At 39.7% G+C, this 22,607-nt stretch overlaps 1 protein-coding gene across 1 annotated transcript in view; it reads left to right on the forward strand.

Annotated features, from left to right (window-relative positions):
- LOC133612636 (uncharacterized) overlaps positions 1 to 22,607 on the forward strand; it is a 63,196-nt gene that overhangs the window by 19,647 nt on the left and 20,942 nt on the right. Inside the window, exons 17-26 of the mRNA XM_072913905.1 lie at positions 2,274 to 2,423; positions 2,513 to 2,563; positions 5,260 to 5,309; positions 5,418 to 5,635; positions 7,444 to 7,471; positions 10,732 to 10,891; positions 11,742 to 11,756; positions 15,754 to 15,786; positions 15,952 to 16,053; positions 16,141 to 16,295. Coding sequence (XP_072770006.1) covers positions 2,274 to 2,423; positions 2,513 to 2,563; positions 5,260 to 5,309; positions 5,418 to 5,635; positions 7,444 to 7,471; positions 10,732 to 10,891; positions 11,742 to 11,756; positions 15,754 to 15,786; positions 15,952 to 16,053; positions 16,141 to 16,295 — 962 coding nt within the window. The remainder of the gene's footprint in view (positions 1 to 2,273; positions 2,424 to 2,512; positions 2,564 to 5,259; positions 5,310 to 5,417; positions 5,636 to 7,443; positions 7,472 to 10,731; positions 10,892 to 11,741; positions 11,757 to 15,753; positions 15,787 to 15,951; positions 16,054 to 16,140; positions 16,296 to 22,607) is intronic.

Below are 22,607 nucleotides of genomic sequence, written 5' to 3' on the forward strand. Positions count from 1 at the left end.
TATAGCTTTTACTGGCACTTGGCGAAATTGAGAAGGGTGGCAGGAACTCTGCCACACAAAAAACTACAAATGTAATGACTTGCTTTACGACATACATCACTCCCCCTTTCTCCATTCGAAAAAAAAGACGGAAGTTGATGCAAACGCCTACGTGCCGCCAGAAAACAGGAAGAAGAACCCCTACGTGCAATTACTGCTATCATGGCCGTGACTCCAAAACAACCAAAGAAATGAAAAGTTTTGTCTAAGCAGACAAAAAGAGAAAAACTGAGCTTTCTTGGATAAAAGGACAGTCAGGATCAACAATGCCCCGGCTTTCACTTGCTGGCATGAGCTCATATACGAGGAATTCCACGCTGCCTTGGCTCTGTTACTGCTGCACTAGTGAGTGACTTTCAATGCTCAAATTCAAAACGCTAATGCTAATGTAAGCTATCGGAAATTTGCGTGGTAGCAATAAATAGTCCAATGCTACTTCCTTCAAAAAAACTCTACACCGGTCTTTTTTTTGCTTCGGACCTGCATTCTTGGTAGTAGCGTCACGTTTTTAGCGCAATCCAAGATAATTTCTTGATCGTGTCTGCTATTTCACAACAGCATAGCCATTAGTGACTTAATATTTGTGCCAATATTTCAATAATGAATAATAGTGGACGTACGATGCTAAATGTGCTAGTCATCATGGGAAATGTAGTCTTCCTCTGGAAAAATACTACCGCTTTGGTCCACTGGCACCGCCAAAATCAACCAAAACTGAAAATTCTTAAGTGGGGCTTTAAAGCAGGGGTGTCCAAACTTTTTCCAGAGAGGGCCGTACACATATTTAAAAACACTTTGATATAAAACACGCTGAAACTACACTAATGTAATGCTAAGCAAAAAAATGTAATCAGTCGATCAATCAATCAAAGTTTACTTATATAGTCCTTAATCACAAATGTCTCAAAGGGCTGCACAAGTCACAATGACACCCCACAAATCCCACATCAGGGCAAGAAAAAACTCAACCAAATGGGAACACGTGAAACCTTGAAAAGGGACCGCAGAGCAGAAAAGAGAGACGGCAGATCAACCGGTCTAAAAATGGGTCTATTTAAAGGCTAGAGTATACAAATGAGTTTTAAGATGGGACTTAAATGCTACTACTGAGGTAGCATCTCTAACTGTTACCGGTTATTAGAGCCCGAATAAAAAACGCTCTAAAGCCCGTAGACTTTTTTTGAGCTCTGAGAATCACTAAGCCAAAGTTTTTTGAAGGCATATTTCTTGCCGGGACATACTGTACATACAGTACGTACAATACAATCAGCAAGATAGGATGGAGCTAGACCGTGTAGTATTTTATACGTAAGTAGTAAAACCTTAAAGTCGCATCTTAAGTGCACAGGAAGCCAGTGCAGGTGAGCCAGTATAGGCGTAATATGATCAAACTTTCTTGTTCTTGTCAAAAGTCTAGCAGCCGCATTTTGTACCAACTGTAATCTTTTAATGCTGGACATAGGGAGACCCGAAAATAATACGTTACAGTAACCAAGACGAGATGAAACGAACGCATAAATAATAATCTAAGCGTCAGTGGTGGACAAAATGGGACGAATATTAGCGATATTACGGAAATGAAAGAAGGTGAATGATTGTACTCAAAATAGAGGCTAATAGTATATACCGGTATATATATTTTTTAATTTTGTTTTAATTTTTTTTTTGAATTTACATTTTCTGATTATCCAAATAAATGCTATATAAATGTCATATACGCTAATATATTTTTTCTGTGATCTATTCATTATTTTTTTGTTTTATTCTATAGTAAATGACAAATATTTTATTTTTCTAGAAAACTTTTTTGAAATCTCAATTTTTTTTTAAATCACACTAAAATCCAGTTTTATTTTTATTTCAGTTATAGAATTGTATATGACGTCTAATACTTAAAAAAAATAAAAAAATTCTTAGTTGTAATGCAAACATTTTATTAATCATTATTAATTTCATAGATTTTTACTGTAATGTTTTCAAAATTTAATTTTTTTTAGTGAGGCCCTAATCAGCCTTTGGTACATTAATATTCAAAAGTAGGCTGTATTGTGTTTTTTCTATAAATACATATGCTGAGGTTGCACTTTGGACATCCCGGCATTAAACTAATTCTTTTTTTAATTTGTAATTGATGGTATGAATGATTGATTCACATTTCTAACAAACCCAAATCGACTTGGCATATAGCATCTCAGAAAATTTAACTATAGCAATACCACAAATTCTTTGTTCAGTTTGCTGCAAGAGCGCATGGAAATGACACGTATGGCCGAAGAAGTGGCGAGACACGCGGCTGAGATGGCCATTCGACAGCTGGCCAGTGAGGGCCAGTCCATTAAACTGTCACTGGGGAGCCAAGAGCTGCTGGAGGAGTTTGACGCAGAGTACGAATTCCTTTCTCTTTCTTTCTTTCTGCTGGCTGTGGGCTTTGTTCATGCTTTGAGGTATGTGACCCTGTGTTGACTGCTCGCAGACTGCCAGCTTTACAAGAAGACAGAGAAGCCAGTCATCCTGATGGCATCGAGTAAGTTATTGAAGATCTCTGCAGGAACTTTAGCTGCACTTGTTCTGTGTTTGCTGCTATGTTGCTTTGTCTCCACTCTCCATAAAAGTGTGTGGCTAACTGTGCTTTGAAAAAAGATAATTTTGTCCGGTGGAACTTCATCTACAGCATGGGTGTCCAAGTGCAGCCTGGGGGCCGTTTTTGTCTTGCAGCTCATTCTTATGTATTGGTGACACACGTCATTTTAACCCTATGGTAAATACATTTTTGGATTAATTTTTTGTTCTACTTTTTTTGCTCAAATGTCTAAGTCAACTGCAGTCTTTAATACAAATGGCTAACATGTTTTTAACAACATTTTAACTCTTATATAATTACGTCAATTTTTTTTATATTGAAAAATGTGCATAAAAGGAGTTGCCTATATAGTAAAAGTTAAACGGCTGTTGTACTGGAATAAGATCAGGCCTGAATATACATATGATTAGTTTTTAAAAATTATTTTGATGCATTGTTGCTGTTTCTAATTTCAGGGTTTTATTCTGGAGAATAATAGCACAACTTGTCATATTCACTTTTTGGAATTAGATGGGACAATTTAGTCTGTCCACTGTCCACTTTGACAGTGGACAGACTTCCACATGTTTGCTTTTGTTATTATTATTATTTAGGACTAAAGTTGGTTCAGAGATTTGAGCAAAAAAAAGGAGGAAAAATATGCACCCAAAAATGTTTACTTTAAACTCCCTGTGGACTTTTTCATCCTGGTGCTACATAAATGGGCTTAAATGATGTTCTAGTGTATCGTTAATATATGTAATGATAAGAAATAGCAAAAAATAACTCAATTCAGAGTGAGACAAACAAAGTTATGACCTAAAATAGAGCAGAACTGTATCTGAAAGGACAAAAATAATTCTAAAAAGTATAAACATTTCAGCCTTTTCTTATTACAATGTACCTTTTTACTCCTTCTTTCCATTATTGTGGGTATTTTCTGCCTGTTTGACTTCGACAATGAGCTGCAGCCCCCAAGTGGACCCCAAACGGCACTTTGGACACCCTGGTTTATGCATTTCACTCTGTCTTTTTAGAGCTATTGCTAGACAAATGCTCGGCTGCACACTTATGGAGTTGTTCTGCACGCTTCCGCACCTCACATTTTCACGGCCGCATGTGGAAGTGCCCTGCATGTCTAATAATTCACATTTGGCAACCACTTGTATTTTATCACCCGCAGGCCCATATTTTGTGGCCCTCTACTTAACTTCATAGTTTAGCATAATTGCGGCCCACAATATCAATTAAATATATTATGGCAATCTTGAATACCACTAGATACTAACTACAATAACGCTGCAAAAAAAGACTACAAAACAATGACAACAAAACAAAACACACATTGGGCAATGCAAAGAGCAACTTCCTTTAAGCAAGCGGAAGTGTCTCCGACCATCTCCTGGGGAACTCAATAGTTTCAGAATATGCAGTTTCATATATACAGCCTAATACTTCCACTGGCCCCCAGGTAAAGTGATCTAGAGGGGTATGAATACTCGGTAAAATTGTCACTACATTGGTAACTTCTTCCTGTGTCTTCTTATTCTCTGGCTGGCCAGGTGTGCATGATCAGTGTTAGGAAGCAGAGTTACGATGCAAACCTTCACCTGATGGATAGCACATAATCTATTTGTGGTGGCTACAATTCTCCACAAATAAATTAATTTGAGGATTAAATTGTCCTTTATACACAATAATGTCTTAAACCTAGATAAGGGATCCTCATCGTATTGACGTACAAACGCATACATACTGTAAATAAATTGTCTGTCCCTTGAACAGGCAGAGATCTAAAGTCACAGTTGCTTTGACCTTAACATTAGTAATCACGTTGACCCGCTCTAAGTCCCGCGGGCTCCTGTTATGTATACCTCTGCCTCAGCATCTGTGCCCTAGCAGCCACAGCTTCCCCTAGCAACGGCCTGCCTTCCCTCACTCCCTCCCCCTTTGCATCGCCGCCTTCCCCGCGGTTCCTACGGTAACCTGCTTCTGTGCCACATCCTGACACCAAAGACGCACACAAAACGGAATATTTGGCTCGTTTTTCCAATTAAATGGTGGAATCCTAGTGTTTGTCATTTGGGTGCTCTGGGGTTTTCCCTTGTGACCATTATCTTTATCAACATTGATGGATGATGTGAGTATTGCATAAAAACGTTACATAAACAAAGAGTGCTATTGTTGATTGATACAGCTTGACTTACAATTCAGTAGTAGGCTAGCATCTATTACTGTATTATTACTATAGTATTACTAGTACTATTATTTTGATATTCATCTTTTTTATCACCAATTGAACATGGGGAAAGTTAACGTACGTACTCACACCTTAAAAATGTGACTCACAATTGAGTTTTTCATTGATTTAGAATAACATCATCAGTAATGATGTGTTACTTTCAACTCGTATAACAATTAGGTTGTGCTATTTCTTTGCTAAATGGTTTTTTTTTTAAATTAACACTCAGACTTTCTATGAAGCTATTAATGACATACTGTCTTTTAGTAGAATATGATCTAGTTTGATGTTTTCAGTTGGTTAAATGGTAAAATATTCTCATAGTAAAGCCATTTTTCTCGTAAAAACACGCCGCAAACTGGCATATTTGTCAAACTAAATAGAACAAATGCACAAATGTCTCCTGTTCTGCATACAGAAAAGAGAGTCCCGTTGTGGAGGCTGAGGAACACACCATCAGTGAAGAAGGTACAGAACAACCTAGCACCACTACCTTCTCACATGACCAGAATAAAAATATATCATCACTATTTAAATGTGCATCCACACTAACATTCATTTTCCATGTATTCATAGTGGAAGATAATCAAGAGCCAGAAGAAGAGCCCCAGCAACCACCAACAACATCCCCTTCGCCACCACCTCTCAGACCTGAACCAACAAAGGCCTCGGAGCCAGACCCTGAACAGCAGGTAGAGGACAAGACCCAGGAAGTAGTTTCTCAACCTGAACCTGTGACCCAGCAGCCACAGAAGGCTGAGGAAGTCGCTGAGTGTGCCAAGACTGCTGAAAAGGTACTATTAGCACCACAATGACCTAGGGCTGTCTTCTAATAGTCGAAGATTCAACGATTCTATTCAGAGGAGTCTGATTCGGTTTTCAACTTCGTCCATCGTCAGACATGAAATCCTCTCTGTGGGATGAAGGCCAGTAAATACCTGCTTTGACCCTGCGTATACAGCAGGTGTGTGGGGAGGATACAATGAATTGCGTTCCTTATGTCTTCTTTAAATTTTAGAAAAAGATTCTTGTCTGCAGACAAATTGTGTTTTGTCAACTGAGATGTCTTCTTGATGCTGCGCCAGAGCCGAGGTCGTCACAAACTTTGGTTTAGCCTTTTTTGAGGTGGAAATGAGATCTTTGTTTTGTTCACTTTAATGAAAGACTGTATTCCTTTTAGTTCCTTTCATTCAACTTAGACAACGTTCATGTGACCTTCCTGACACCTAAGTGACCAGTCGGTATACACTACTACATGGGTTTCTTCACATTTTCGACCTCAGGGCCCAACTTATCCAATACAGAGGGGCCCGGGGCCGACTTAAATATTAACACTGAATTTCTCATCTTAACCTTGATTTTAATCGTATCAAACAATAATATCCAACCTATTTACAATTTGCAACCTTGTCAAATGATATGAAACTGTGCGTTACTCAGGAAAGTATTATTTATTTGACACATAAACCTTGGGCTTAGGTCAGGCTGATAACAAAAATAAGTCCTGACCAAATACACTGCATTAGAAGGGTTTCATAGATAACTGACAAAATATATATTTACATACAATTACGTTGTGATAAAATAAATAAATTAAATGAATATGTTTCCTAACTAAACTTACAAAATAATCAAAGTGCAAATGAAAACACAGCTTCACCACTGTAGTCACTTTTCTTACCTAATGGCACTTTGGATCTGCATAAGTCCCGAAAATTTGCAATCAAATCATGGAGGCATGGCAGAGATATTTATAAAACAATTTTTCCATTCTCCATACTTCTCCTAACGAGCCGTTTGAAATTTGCCGCAAATGTGACGTTTTTCCCAGGTGTGACGTCAGCGGATTATCCATATATGATAGGGATTTACCAAAAGTGCTTTGCGCGAGTCCGCCGTTGTAGTCAATAAGCTGCTTCCTTTTCTCTATCTTCTTGTTGTGGGGCAGACTGGCTCGTACATGCACATGCATTCTCCGCTGTTGCCATTTCTATTACAAAATAGTGTATAGTTCAAACGTATTTCTGTCAGTAGAACCCATATGGAAGCGCTAAAACTACAGCATGGCTGACGGGAAGTCAGAGTCAAAGTGGAGGCATGTAGATAAAACCGCCCACAAAACTACGCAACATGAAAATGGTCTGTAAAACATAATCCATGCAAAATTTTGACCAAAGAACTACAATTACTTGTTATGTAGACCACAAGGAAGTGTTTTAAGAAACTTCTCTATGACATTAGCTCCAGACTTCTTCTGTTCTTTGATATTGTCATTACTGCTACAAGTGGTGGAAAAGTGTATTGCATCTTAGTACCGCTACACTCTTACAGACCATAGCTGAGAAACAGATATATTTGGTGGCCCTCTACAAGGCGCTCGTGGCCCAACAATGGGCCCAGGCCCAATGGTTTAGGAAATCTGCACTACTACATATCTGTTTCTCTTAAAAATGTTCAACTGATTGTCAGCGATTGGCAAAATCTAACAAATTAGTTTGGACTATGAAAATCTTTAGTCGAAGACAGCCCTAAAATGAACACATTCATATTTGCTTTCACTTGTTGTAGTTATGAAAAATAATTTGTAAGTGTTGTTTTGCAGGAGGAGGCCAGTGGGGACGAGTGTGGGGGTAAGTTGTTTCTGTATTTGTATTCAAGGTTTGTCAGAGAAGTTCCAGGACAGGTGTCACAAAAGACAATAATCCTTCAAGTGCAAGTCTGTCAAACGCACTTCCCAGCCTTCATGCACAGCTGGAAGGATTCTTCTGGGATCCTCTGAATGCCGTCCACGTCTTCAAGAAGGGAAAGAGGAAACAACGAAACCAGGGTCATGCTGGAGCAACCTCTCTACTCAGCAACCTGGCTCTGGCTTATTTTTTTTTCCTGTTTTCCAAACTCAAAAGTGGATCACATCAAGATGACCGTGATGACGAAGCCGCAGTGGACCCCTGGTAGAACCCTTGTTGTAAGATTAGATTCAAGGGGGACTTTCAGTCCTGTAACTTTCCTGACACACCTCGTCTGTACATTGTTGTTCCACGGAGTCCAGCATTACTGATGAAAGTGTATGTGTGCTATCCACTTGTCTCCTCTGTAGCGCCTGTGAGCTGCGATGCAATTAAGAGCTGCCTGATGCGCATCCCTCTCACCTCGGAGTGCCTGGGCAATATCAACGCCTTCTTCAAAGAGAACGGCATCTCCCGTCCCAAGATCCCCTCCATGCCGAAACCGCCCGCGCAGCTGTCTGACGTCACCAAGCATTTACCCTCTCTACCCCCCGAGCTGCGCCAGGAGCTCTCTCAGATCCGACTCACGCAGGTCCCTCGCAACATCGCTCGGACTGTGAGCGAGCTCCTGCCCGCAGCGTCTATCGCCACCTCCTCGGTCGGTTCCACTCTGACCTCTTTCTCCCAGAGCTTGTCCAACGTTCCTCAGAAGCTGTCCCAGTTTCCCAACAGGACCCGGCAGTACTTTGTCAACGTAAGGAACCGCCTCAACAGCCTTATGCCTCAAGATGCCTAAGAAGCGACAACAACAGCAAAAACAGGACTTCGAACTCAACCCCTTTGCTCGACAAGGTCCTCTCCCTCCTCACCTCCATCAGCTCCACTCCCGCTCCCCGTCACCGTCCTCGCCCAATGGCAGCACCCTTGAATTGCCAAACGTCCCCTCACACCCTCGCCTGCCGCCCATTGTCAGCCCTCCGTCCAAGCAGCTCAACTCGCTGCCCCGCCAGCTTTCAGGCCTTTCTAACCCTGCCTTCTTCATCGAAGACGACTCGCTCATTACACCAATAAGACGCACAGGTGAATCAGTCCACGTACAACTTGCACATACTCTGCCGTAGAGTTGAATGACATCACAGCATATCATAGCAACCTTACAATACCATGCCAACATACCGCACAGCTGGACATCCAGTTAACGCCTCAATGTTTTTGTTTACAAAGGGTAAACATGGTAATCTTTAGACTCCTAGGAGCTTGCAGCTACACAACAGCTAAGCACACAAGCTAGACATACGTAATAAGTCTCCTTTAATGTACAATGTTGCAGTCTAAAACATAGCATTTGTCAATATAGACAAGTATCAAATAATTCAAGTTGCATATTACTTAGAGATATGCAGTCTCCAAGGCAGAAGCGTATTAGAAAGTATCCAGTATTCAACTTACTGCGCCATGAGCTTAACTTAAGGAATTGTGACCAATAGGCATCGTAAAAACAATTACCACTCCACTTCAATTTAAAGGCAGCATAAGTCTAGTCCAGACTGTTCATAATAAATGTGTTAGAGTCTTTCATAGCTACCATAGTTATTTCACTAATATCACACAGCCTTTTCTAGCATTTCACACTACAAACTAGGGTTGTTTCCAAACGGTGCCTGTCACACGGCAGTGAAACGGGTGATCAAATAAACAGAAAAGTCGATGATGTCGTTTATGAGATGAATAAGAGTTTTTCCTTTTTAATGAGGTTCAAGATGTTTATCAGGATACTTCTTCCTTGTACTCTGTAAACACTTTGATTCTGAAAAGTTTCTTAAAGTGGATAATTTTAGTGCATCGTTTGAGTTCTTTGCTTAGTCCATTCCATAATTGTATTCGCTTGTGAGCCGCACCTTTGTATAAACTGCAGGGTTCAAAACTTGGGAAAAAAGTAACATCTTATAGTCCGGAAAATACGGTACTCGTAAAAGTTTAATGGAAATGTGTGCTGTAGTTGTTATATATGGCAACTAACAAACTAGCTTCCTAACTACAGTGTTTCCAACAGGACTGCAATCTGTGGTGTTGGGTAGCCAGGGAGGATAGATGACGTCAGTGTCTAATTAGCATAATTGGCCATAACACATGTGAGCAATAATCATGGCTGTTAAAATAAATATTTATGCAAATTAACTTTTATTGTCACACACCTTTGTGTGCTGTTGGATGGGACAGGGGGTTGTATGCGTAAGGACCCGCTGCTTTATGAAAAGAGTGAAATGTCGAAAGTTTTGTTTCTGATAGCGTTATTTTGGAAAGGACAACCGAGAGGGGTCTCAATACTCGCTAAATATACGACTTAGTTGGCAACACTGATGCCTCCTCCTCCTACGTCTTCCTACTCTCTGGCTTATGAGATGTGTTAAGAAGCATAGTTCTACTGTACAGTTGTAATGACAAGCTGCATTCACAGACAGTCCCATCATAATGTGTTTATGATAATGGAGTAATCCTCAAATCTAAGTTGGGGTGGCCTGTCACAAAAAACAAAAAAAAATGTAAGGGAATCACTCTTGACCAACAGTACAGAGTTCACAATAATTATTATAGATAGTTAACCTTTTTAAAAATGCGAGAGAGGAAATCAATGATTATAAAACGACAAATCCTAGAAATAATTCTCAAAAAAACATGTTATTTACCAATATTTGTTGATGGAGGATCATCAACAAAAAACTCATCATTAAAATTAACGTTATTGTGAAACAGTAAATGTTTAAAAGAGCAATAGTCGAAACAAAAATAGTTTTTGAGTTGTCTCAGTCCAGAAGATTTCTATGATATGCTGTGATGTTCTTGCCAGAATTCTAGTCAGTTCAAATCTTTTTTCGGTGCTTGAGTTTTGGCAACAGACTATAATGTCCTTGTTTGTACTTACTCAACAAGTATTAGCTCTTGTATGTGGTATTTTTCTAGAGCTTAGTTTGAGGATACATTTTGTATATAATGAGTGAGACGCAGCTGAGCTAGATTATGCAGACCGATGAGTTTGTTTAATGATCTGTCAGGATACGCTTACAGGTGACCTGCTTGTGGCCCGCTTTGCTGCATGCATTTCCTCCTTCCTCATCCTTGTTACCCTCTTTTAACACAACAATTGTTTGTATAAACCTCCACAGATAGTTCTAGACTCAGCCTCCGCCCAGCCGTCAATGTTGAGGATGTCGACTCGGACCGGGAGAAAGCTGGGGAGGGAAATGGGGAAGAGCTCCTCGCCCCCCAGGACCCCAAACTAACAACTCTGACTGTCCCTGTGACCCCCACAGGAGGTCGACAGAGGTGGGTGTGGACATCGTTTCTTGCGTTTGTGTACCTTTTAGTAACAATAAAAACACGGTGGGCTCAATATGTTGGTCAACATAAGCGGCACAGACTTAAATATGTTCCACTGTACCATGTTTCCTCATATCGTTCCTCGCCACATCGTGCTTTAAATATTGAGGCTTCACCACATCAGATTATCTTTTTTTTTTAATCAAATTGTACAACTTTGTTGCCGTAAATCAAGCATTCCAAGCATAAAATGGCTAAATGAATTAAAAATATCAATACTACAGTATTATTGGCCACTAGAGGAGACCAATCAAAGCGCGCTGTTCATGTTTGTGGCCACTGATTGGCTCAGCCTCAGGCAGCATTACTCAGTGGCCTAGTGGTTAGAGTGTCCGCCCTGAGATCGGTAGGTTGTGAGTTCAAACCCCAGCCGAGTCATACCAAAGACTATAAAATGGGACCCGTTACCTCCCTGCTTGGCACTCAGCATCAAGGGTTGGAATTGGGGATTAAATCACCAAAATGATTCCCGGGCGTGACCACCGCTGCTGCCCACTGCTCCCCTCACCTCCCAGGGGGTGATCAAGGGTGATGGGTCAAATGCAGAGAATAATTTCGCCAATCATTGTGACAATCATTGGCACTTTAACTTTAACTTTTAATTACTATATTTGATTAAAAGAGTGTAAAGGTGACTAAAGTGTGTCATTTCATATATAGAGGGTTTTCGGCCCCTGGCCAAACTTTTTTATCCCAATGCGGACCCCACATCAAAACATTTGGACACCCCTGGCTTATATACACAGCAATAAGTGTGTTAAATGTGTGTCTCTCTCTTTTTATGTTGCATCTGCAGCAAAGGAGATAAAGAGTAAGGATGCTGCATGGGTTAAGTTGTAGTGTGGTGCTATATACTGTGTGGACACATTCTGTACATGCGTACAGCTTTAATGCACCACTTCTTTGCAAGGCAAATATTTCAGTTCAAAAATCAGTGAACTGAAATTGTGTGAATTCCCATCAGTTGGAATGTGTTGCTTCACATTTTACTTCCTGTGTTTGAAATTTTCTCTGGTGCCCTCTACTGTCCAGCCTTTAGCACAGCGGTGTTGCCGCCTTTTCCACCAACTTTAGAATAATACAAATTTAACATTATTATTGATGATCTGTGTAACACCTCAGAATTCCTTAAAAACATACCTCATCAGTGCATGGGATTCTGAAAGACACACCTCGTTACCAGGTATTTTTTAAAGGTTTGGATCGGGAGAAATTTTTTTAACTTGATAAATTTAATGTAAACTTTTTCAAAACCCCAGTAAAAGTTTCTGTGGTGGAAAAGAGGCTATTTTGTTTTATTTGTGTCCTGCAAACGCTCCATAAACTATGTTTAAAGTACAGCGGAACCTCGATTTATGAACCCTTCTATTTGCAAACTTTTCTATTTATGAACCTTTAGATCGCGCCCAATATGCTTCTTTGTGCGAAGAATACCAATACCATTATTTATAAAGCCCTTTAAAAACAACCACAGTTAAAGAACAAAGGGCTGTACACCACAAAGAAATTCAAGCAAAGGACAGACTAAAAAATAACATTTAAAACAGAGGTAAAATACACATTGAAAAAGCAAATACAAATTATCTTAAGAACAATTTGTTAGATAAAAGCAGTTAAAAAGTTAAAAACATTTAAAAAAGTACAGTTTAAAGTCTCATGCTGGTTTAAAAGCCAGTGAATAAAATGGGTTTTAAGAAGGGTCTTAAAAGTAGCCAAAGAAGGGGCCTGTCTCACATGGAGAGAGAGATCGTTCCAGAGTTTGGGACCCGCAACAGAGAAGACTCTGTCCCCTCAAAGCTTGCGCTTTGATTTGGGTACCTTCAGGAGCAGCTGATCAGCTGACCTGAGGGACCGGGTGGGGGCATAGAGGTGGAGCAGTTCAGAGAGGTACGGTGGGGCAACACCATGTAAGGATTTAAAAACGAGTAAGATAATTTTAAAATGGACTCTAAAAGACACAGGCAGCCAGTGGAGGGAGGCTAAAACAGGAGTAATGTGCTCTCTTTTTCTTGTGTTTGTTAAAAGTCGGGCAGCTGCATTTTGGACCAGCTGCAGACGTGAGAGGGACGATTGACTAATTCCAAAATACAAAGAGTTACAGTAATCCAGCCGAGATGTGATAAAGTCATGGATTACTGTCTCAAACTGTTGCCTACAAAGAAGGTTTTTAACCTTGTCCAGCTGACGTACATAAAAAAAAGCTGGCTTTCACCACCGTGCCAATCTGACGGTCCAATTTAAAATCACTGTCAATGCGAAAGCCCAGGTTGGTGACCATGGGCTTAACGTGCAAAGCCAAGGGGCCAAAGTCAACAGAAGGGAGCTCACAGGTACCACTAGGTCCAAACACTATTACTTCTGTCTTCTTTTCATTGAAATTTAAGAAATTTAGGGCCATCCAGGCTTTGATATCATCAAGACAAGCAAGTAGTGGCTGCATTGAAGAGGCATGATTTCTCTTTAACGGAAAATACATTTGTGTGTCATCAGCATAACAATGAAAAGAAAATGTCTTTGTGTACGCTTTAGGTACTAATAAATTACTGCAGTACCAATGAATTGAAAACGGTACTATACTGCCTTTGAAAAATACCGGTATTTTCTTTTCATCCGCATGTTGCCGTGTGACGTACAGAGCCGAGGAGCATGAGTGTGTCAGTGCGCATACACTCACAGAGCACACAAGCAGAAACACCGTGTGGAGGATGAATGGCAAATAGAGGCAATTCTACTGGTTAATAAAGAGCGTGCGTTAAGCGCAATTTAAAGATGACACTTTAAACACAAAAGTGCTGAGCTACAAACCCTGCTTTAAAACATGCCTAGCCAAAGGTAGCATGATTTAAGTATTACTAGGTAAACATTTTGATAACAATCATCGAGACTTGCACAATGAGTTTAAAGGCTATCTAGTAAGTAGCGCCACTGTTGTGCACAAATCGTAGACGAGCACACAGTTGCTTGGCTTGATGCCAAATATTAGCGGAGTCCAAACTAATGCAAGTGAAATGACTGAATTTTGTAACAAATTGCTACAGTTTGTGTTTTATCTTTAACATTGTGTTCTACCTGCTACATACTGTATGTGTACTTTTAACCATAGTTTTGTTTGTAGTATTTACTAATAATTGTATTTTTCTTAAAGCATAGACCAAGAGTGGCAACCATAAATAATGAAGCATTTTATATGTTGTCAGTAAAGCTATTTTAACCGAATCCTAGAGTTGGGAAGACTTTATGTAATACATAAAATTGTAAGTTGTTCTTTGAGTGCAACAAGAAAATACATTGTGTTTAATGCCTTTTCATTTTTATTTTCCATCCATCCATTTTCTACTGCTTATTTGGGCGGATTTTAATCTTCTAAAATTTTACTTTGAGTGCAATAAGAACAATATGTTTAACGTATCTTCAAATTGTTTCTTAAAATGAAACAAAAAACTTAAAAAAAATCATGATCCTCTTTATTTTGAAAGGTATCGAAATACATTTTGGTACTGGTTCCGGTACCAAAATAGTATCGAGAAAACTCTAGTACCCTTCATTCATTCATTTTGTGTCCCAGCCATTTTGTGCTGTTCGTATTGAAGAGATTGAGGAAGTTGTCCTTGTACCACAGCAGGTGTTTAATTGTGATGAGAACAGATTTTTCTGGAATAAATATGCCAAAGCGGACTTACTTCACAGCGGAAGAGAAGACGACCTCTCTTCCAAAGCACACACACGAACACACATGGCCCCTCCACCCAGCCCCCTCCATTCTCTCCCTCTGTCTGCTCATTTCTCTTTGCTGATTATGTAATCTAAGTGGATTATACTTTTTAAAATGTTTATTATTGTAGCATTATGGCTGTGAAAGTTAAGGATTTTTGTAATTTCTGGTCGTTTTTGAGGGCACCAAAGGGACTTCTGTGTGTGTGTGTGCATGTGCATGCGTTGGCAGAGCAGCACATAAGGACAGTTCAGCTTGTTGTTCTTGTTTTAGATTGTTAAAAAAGTAAGTAAGTAAGTAACATTTATTTGTATAGCACCTTTCACAGACAAAAGCCACAAAAACAGTTCAAATAGTATACATTTTGCACAATATAAAAGGCCAATATAAATATAAAAAGACAATATAAAAAGCACTATATAAAATAATATAAAAAAAACAAAAAAAGATGAAAAACGTAGCAGCCAAAGAGTAGCTAATTAAAAGCCGGAAAAAATAAATGAGTCTTAAGTTTTCTTTTGAAGGTGTCAACAGAGTCAATAGAGCGCAGTGAGGGCGGAAGTCAGTAAAGAGACAGTCGATCCATCACCTCCTTGTTATGTTTGTTTGATATACAGTGCTGTATTGTACTTTATATTGTGCTCAAAGTAGACAAACCTTAACTAAAATAAGGACTTTTGTTGAGGCTGGAACCTATTTTTCATATTTACATTGTTTCTTACGGAGATATTTGCTTCACTACACAAACTTTTGGATTTGGGAACCCTGGTCAAGAACCAAAATCGAGGCTCCACTGAACTGGTATTAACCCTGTGACAATGAAAGCAAACCAACACATTTTGTCTTTGCAGAACACAGTTTTGTTGTAATGTATTGTGAAGTTCTCCTCACTTGTGCTGTTTTTTGTTGTCGATGTTGTACCGCTTTATGATCGTGACCGCACTAAGAAGATCATATTGCGCTTTTAGCTACTGACTGTCAACACAATGCAGTGAAAGTAAATAACATGCATTATTGTGTCAACTCTGTTGTTCTGAACATTACGCTCACTCTGACACTCACTCCCCTTTCTTAAACCTTGTCTCCAACCATGTAGTGGAGGAACTCGTAGGACTGTCTGGACAAAGATGTAAGACTTAACGAATACAGCATCCCCTTCCCCCTCCAGACAACATTCATCTTGTCACCTGTTCATTAAGCCTCTCTCCAACTGCACTACATCATCCACTAATCCATCACACGTGTCATGTGCTGCAACTGTCAATTTGTGACACGGCTCATCTTGCTTCAACAGTAGGAGGCTGCAGTCTCAAAGTGAAGAAGAAGATGATGAAGAGGCAAGCATCCCTGTCAGGGCCTGGCCCAGTCAGTCTAGCCTCCACAGCAGCGATGACCCGTGAGTATCACGCAGTCACACACACACACACACACACACACACAAATTAAGAGTCTGCACATAGTAACACGTGTGTTGACCTAGAAGCCTGCGAGAACGTCCCTCATCGTCAGCCAGTCAGACGAGTGCGGTGGTCAGCGAGCGTCTTCAGGAGCTGGTGCGCATGTTTAAAGAGAGGACGGAGAAGGCTAAAGAGAAACTCATAGATCCTGACAGCTCGGATGAGGACAGCGTCGTCCCCTGTGAGTGACACTGGAGGTTTCTTGGATACTGTTTCCCAACCTTTATTGTGCCACACGGCACAAATTTTACATTAGACAACTAAAATATGCATCTGCATGCATCGGTACGTCCCACTTTTCATATGATTTGGTTCATGACTGCCAAAGGTTTGCCCCGTTTTTTGTCTCGGTTATAATACAGCCAAACATTGCACCTGACAAACTACAGTAGTCCGTATTCCCGCGTGTCATTCGTTAGTGGCTCAGTCTTTTTTGAAAAATGGATGTAGGTTATTTTAGAGTTGGGACAGGTTAAATCAGGGGTCTTAAACTCGTGGGCCATTATGGCACGCAGCGCCATATTTTGTGTTCCTCTACTTAATTTCATAGTTTTGTGTAATTGCTGCCCGCACACACTGGGTGCAGACACAAAAATGACAGCACAACAAACACATATTGGGCAACACAAAGAACAACTTCCTGTAAGCAAGCTGAAGTGTCTCTAACCATCTCCAGGGGAACTTAACACTGTCAAAATATGGCATTTTTACATTCAGTTGTACATTTATAACACTGGGGGTTACTAAAGCTGCTGGTACAAGTAGTTAGAAAATATAATCACGTGGTTAAAACGTGATTCTGAAGTGAATACTTTGTGCGAGCCAGCCTCACCCTGACTCGATCACCAGCGGCCCCCAGGTAAATTGAGTATGAGACCCCTGCTTTAGATAGATTCTGGCCACTGAATCCTTTAATCGTTTAATGTGTGTGTTTTCTTTGCTCATAGAACGCACACAGAATCATAAAAAACTCCATTACTGTGTACTGTCTACCAATCTATTGAGCACTGTGCTACCTGCATAATCAGCTGTTCACACAATGAGGCATTCAAGCACACAGCGTAACTCTGAGTGTTCCAACAATAGGCTTTTAGACAGTCTCTGTTCTTCTTTTAATTGTGTACTACTGCAAAATAATTCCACATATGGCCAATGAAGGTTGTAAGTGACAGGACTTTGATAAAGACGGTGATAAACACTATTGAATTCAATATACCAATTACAGTACAATGGTAAAAAATCCTACAGTAATGAGAAATAAAAATGTTAATATAATTTTACATGGTTACTTGCGTTATTATTATATATCACGATTAAATTACATTACAAACACTGTATCGTTTTTATCAATAATTATTCGGTTTAAGGGCATGATGAAGACAAAAGCTCTGAGTCTGTCTGCATAAAGCCAAACATTTTTTAAAGTAAATTATTGCATATTGTTCTAATGTGGGGGACCTTTAGACAAGAATATGTTGATTGACAATCTAAAAGTAAAATGTCTTCAATCACATATATATATATATATATATATATATATATATATATATATATATATATATATATATATATATATATATATATATGTATATATATATATATATATATATATATATATATATATATTAGGGGTGTGGGAAAAAATCGATTCGAATTCGAATCGCGATTCTCACGTTGTGCGATTCAGAATCGATTCTCATTTTTAAAAAATCGATTTTTTTTGTTTTTTATTTATTTTTTAAATTTTTGTTTTTTGTTTTTTAATTATTATTTTTTTTAATTAATCAATCCAACAAAACAATACACAGCAATACCATAACAATGCAATCCAATTCCAAAACCAAACCCGACCCAGCAACACTCAGAACTGCAATAAACAGAGCAATTGAGAGGAGACACAAACACGACACAGAACAATCCAAAAGTAGTGAAACAAAAATTAATATTATCAACAACAGTATCAATATTAGTTACAATGTCAACATAGCAGTGATTAAAAATCCCTCATTGACATTATCAATAGACATTTATAAAAAAGAAAAGAAAAAAGAACAATAGTGTCACAGTGGCTTACACTTGCATCGCATCTCATAAGCTTGACAACACACTGTGTCCAATATTTTCACAAAGATAAAATAAGTCATATTTTTGGTTCATTTAATAGTTAAAACAAATTTACATTATTGCAATCAGTTGATAAAACATTGTCCTTTACAATTATAAAAGCTTTTTGCAAAAATCTACTACTCTGCTTGCATGTCAGCAGACTGGGGTAGATCTTGCTGAAATCCTATGTATTGAATGAATAGAGAATTGTTTTGAACCGGGAAAATATCATTTTTGAATTGAGAATCGCGTTGAATCGAAAAAAATTTGATTTTGAATCGAATCGTGACCCCAAGAATCGATATTGAATCGAATCGTGGGACACCCAAAGATTCGCAGCCCTAATATATATATATATATATATATATATATATATATATATATGTATGTGTGGGGAAAAAAATCACAAGACTATTTCATCTCTACAGGCCTGTTTCATGAGGGGGGGTTCCCTCAATCATCAGGAGGTTATAATGGGAGCATTCACATACCATGGTTTATATAGGGCACAGAGTGGGTGGGTACAGGCTGGCGTAGGGGCGTGGTGATTGGCTCATGTGTTACCTAGGAGGTGTTTCCGTCTGTGGCGGCATGCTGTTACAATTTCGCTGCGCTTGTTGAGGGATGACAGGTCTGGACGGTAAATAATAAACAGTTTCTCTTTCAAGCATAGGTTGCATCTTTTATTACCACTATTGTAAGGTGTGCTGGATGCAAGAATTTGCCATGTTATTGAATATTCAACATTATTGTCTTTGAGGTCCCAAATGTGTTTGCTGAGTTCTGTGGTATTCCGCAGGTTTTGGTTCCTGAAAGAAGCCTTGTGATTGTTCCATCTGGTTTTGAATTCTCCCTCGGTTAATCCTACATATGTGTCGGATGTGTTAATGTCCTTGCGTGTTACCTTAGATTGGTAGACAACTGATGTTTGTAAGCACCCCCCGTTGAGAGGGCAATCAGGTTTCTTTCGACAGTTACAGCCTTTGTTGGTTTTGGAGTCGCTCTGTCCGGGGGCCGACGGCTCATTTGCAATTGTTTTGTTGTGGTTTGAGATGATTTGTCGTATATTGTTCATACAGCTGTAGCTCAATTTAATGTTGTTCTTGTTGAATACTTTTCTTAGGGTGTTGTCTTTGGGAAAGTGTTTGTCAATCAGATTGAGGAATTTGTGTCCAATGTTAGTTGAGACGTTTTTGCTGTATGGGGGGTTGTACCAGATGATGTCGTTTCGTTTTCTGTTCTTTTTTGGCTGGTTTCCTGGCGTGGGTTTATAGGTGAGGGTGAAATTGTATCCGCTTTCATCAAGGGCTTTTTGGTACGGGGGGGTTGCTTGGTCAAATTCAGCTTTGCTAGATGACAGCATCGATAGCCTTTTATTAATTCCGGTAGGTATTCTTTTCGTGGTGGTGGGTGGGTGGTTGCTGTCATGGTGCACGTATTGGAGTGTTGTGTTGGGTTTCGTGAATGGTTGGTAGCTGTTATTTCTCAGGTTGAAAGTGACGTCAAGGAAGTTGACGGTTTGCTTGTTGGCTTCAATCGTGATCCGTAGGCCGTTCTCTTTGAAAATTTGGCATATGCGCTTCTTGGTATTCTCGCTGCTCCTTGGCGAGGCGCGACACACTGCCAGTCCGTCATCACGGTAAATACCAAGGTTCAGATTGAGGCTAGCGAGCTGGGAGAGGAGGAAACTCCCAACGAGTTCACACGTTTCTGCTCTGTCAAAACTTCCCATAGTGACGTCAAATGTTACATTGTTCCACGTCAAATGTTGCATTGTTCCAAGCTGAAAAATGACAAGGAGCGCATCAAGAAAGTAAACAACCTCATCATAGCTGCCGATAAAACCACAAACTTCTACAGAATGGACATACCAGAACATCACACCTTACTGGACAGAAGCATCACCAAATCATACAAAAAAGCGCAACCCAACACCTTACAGAACATCCACCTGGAAAATAAAAGGATCGCGGCTGAACTGGACATTGAGGACAGGGTGGACGCCACAGCCAACAAGGAAGCCTTCATCACATTGAAGGACCACAAACCCAACTTCGCAAATAACCCAACATGCCGACTAATAAACCCAACTAAATCTGAAATAGGAAAAATCAGCAAAATAATCCTGGACAGAGTCAACACAAAAATCAAGGACAAAACACCACTCAACCAATGGAGAAATACAGCAGCAGTAATCAAATGGTTCAACAACATCCAAGACAAACAACAGCACAACTTTATCTCCTTTGATATCGAAGAATTTTACCCTTCCATCACGCAAGACCTACTGACTCAAGCACTAGACTTCGCCTCAGACTACGACTCAATCACAGGCAACGAAAGAAACATCATCATCCACGCAAAAAACTCCATTCTCATCCACAACAGTACACCATGGCAAAAAAAGAACAATGCAACATTTGACGTCACTATGGGAAGTTTTGACGGAGCAGAAACGTGTGAACTCGTTGGGAGTTTCCTCCTCTCCCAGCTCGCTAGCCTCAATCTGAACCTTGGTATTTACCGTGATGACGGACTGGCAGTGTGTCGCGCCTCGCCAAGGAGCAGCGAGAATACCAAGAAGCGCATATGCCAAATTTTCAAAGAGAACGGCCTACGGATCACGATTGAAGCCAACAAGCAAACCGTCAACTTCCTTGACGTCACTTTCAACCTGAGAAATAACAGCTACCAACCATTCACGAAACCCAACACAACACTCCAATACGTGCACCATGACAGCAACCACCCACCCACCACTACGAAAAGAATACCTACCGGAATTAATAAAAGGCTATCGATGCTGTCATCTAGCAAAGCTGAATTTGACCAAGCAACCCCCCCATACCAAAAAGCCCTTGATGAAAGCGGATACAATTTCACCCTCACCTATGAACCCACGCCAGGAAACCAGCCAAAAAAGAACAGAAAACGAAACGACATCATCTGGTACAACCCCCCATACAGCAAAAACGTCTCAACTAACATTGGAAACAAATTCCTCAATCTGATTGACAAACACTTTCCCAAAGACAACACCCTAAGAAAAGTATTCAACAAGAACAACATTAAATTGAGCTACAGCTGTATGAACAATATACGACAAATCATCTCAAACCACAACAAAACAATTGCAAATGAGCCGTCGGCCCCCGGACAGAGCGACTCCAAAACCAACAAAGGCTGTAACTGTCGAAAGAAACCTGATTGCCCTCTCAACGGGGGGTGCTTACAAACATCAGTTGTCTACCAATCTAAGGTAACACGCAAGGACATTAACACATCCGACACATATGTAGGATTAACCGAGGGAGAATTCAAAACCAGATGGAACAATCACAAGGCTTCTTTCAGGAACCAAAACCTGCGGAATACCACAGAACTCAGCAAACACATTTGGGACCTCAAAGACAATAATGTTGAATATTCAATAACATGGCAAATTCTTGCATCCAGCACACCTTACAATAGTGGTAATAAAAGATGCAACCTATGCTTGAAAGAGAAACTGTTTATTATTTACCGTCCAGACCTGTCATCCCTCAACAAGCGCAGCGAAATTGTAACAGCATGCCGCCACAGACGGAAACACCTCCTAGGTAACACATGAGCCAATCACCACGCACCTACGCCAGCCTGTACCCACCCACTCTGTGCCCTATATAATCCATGGTATGTGAATGCTCCCATTAAAACCTCCTGATGATTGAGGGAACCCCCCCTCATGAAACAGGCCTGTAGAGATGAAATAGTCTTGTGATTTTTTTCCCACACATACATATATTGCGCTCTACTACGGTATCGAGCACTATTTTTTGGATAACCTTATTAAGACATATATATATATATATATATATATATATATATATATATATATATATATATATATATATATATATATATATATATATATATATATATATATATATATATATATGCATATATAGATAGATAGATAGATAGATATGTATATATATTATATATATATTTATACACAAAGAAACAACCACATTGCTGCAGTGTCTGGTGCATGACAAAAACACATATTGATAACTATGGAGAAAATGGACAACTGATGAATCAATTGTTATCCTAATGTGTCATACTTAGCTGATTGATGCCACCCATAGGAAATGCCATAGCATGGAAGTAGCTCACGAGTGGAGACTGAATCAATAGTGCTTCTGCTAGTTGCGGGCAAGTAGTGCGCTCCCATGCCGCATAAATTGCTACCATTAATCCTGTGATTCCCAACCACTGTGTATTAGTGCACCGTGAGAGATCAACAGGTGTAGTTAAAATGTATATTATACCTTTGTTCATCTATCAATGCCAGTGATGTATAGTGAAAGACAGGGCAATTAAACAGTATTTCACTAGATGGCAG

Source organism: Nerophis lumbriciformis, linkage group LG10, assembly GCF_033978685.3.
Source record: "Nerophis lumbriciformis linkage group LG10, RoL_Nlum_v2.1, whole genome shotgun sequence".
Lineage (NCBI taxonomy): Eukaryota > Metazoa > Chordata > Actinopteri > Syngnathiformes > Syngnathidae > Nerophis > Nerophis lumbriciformis.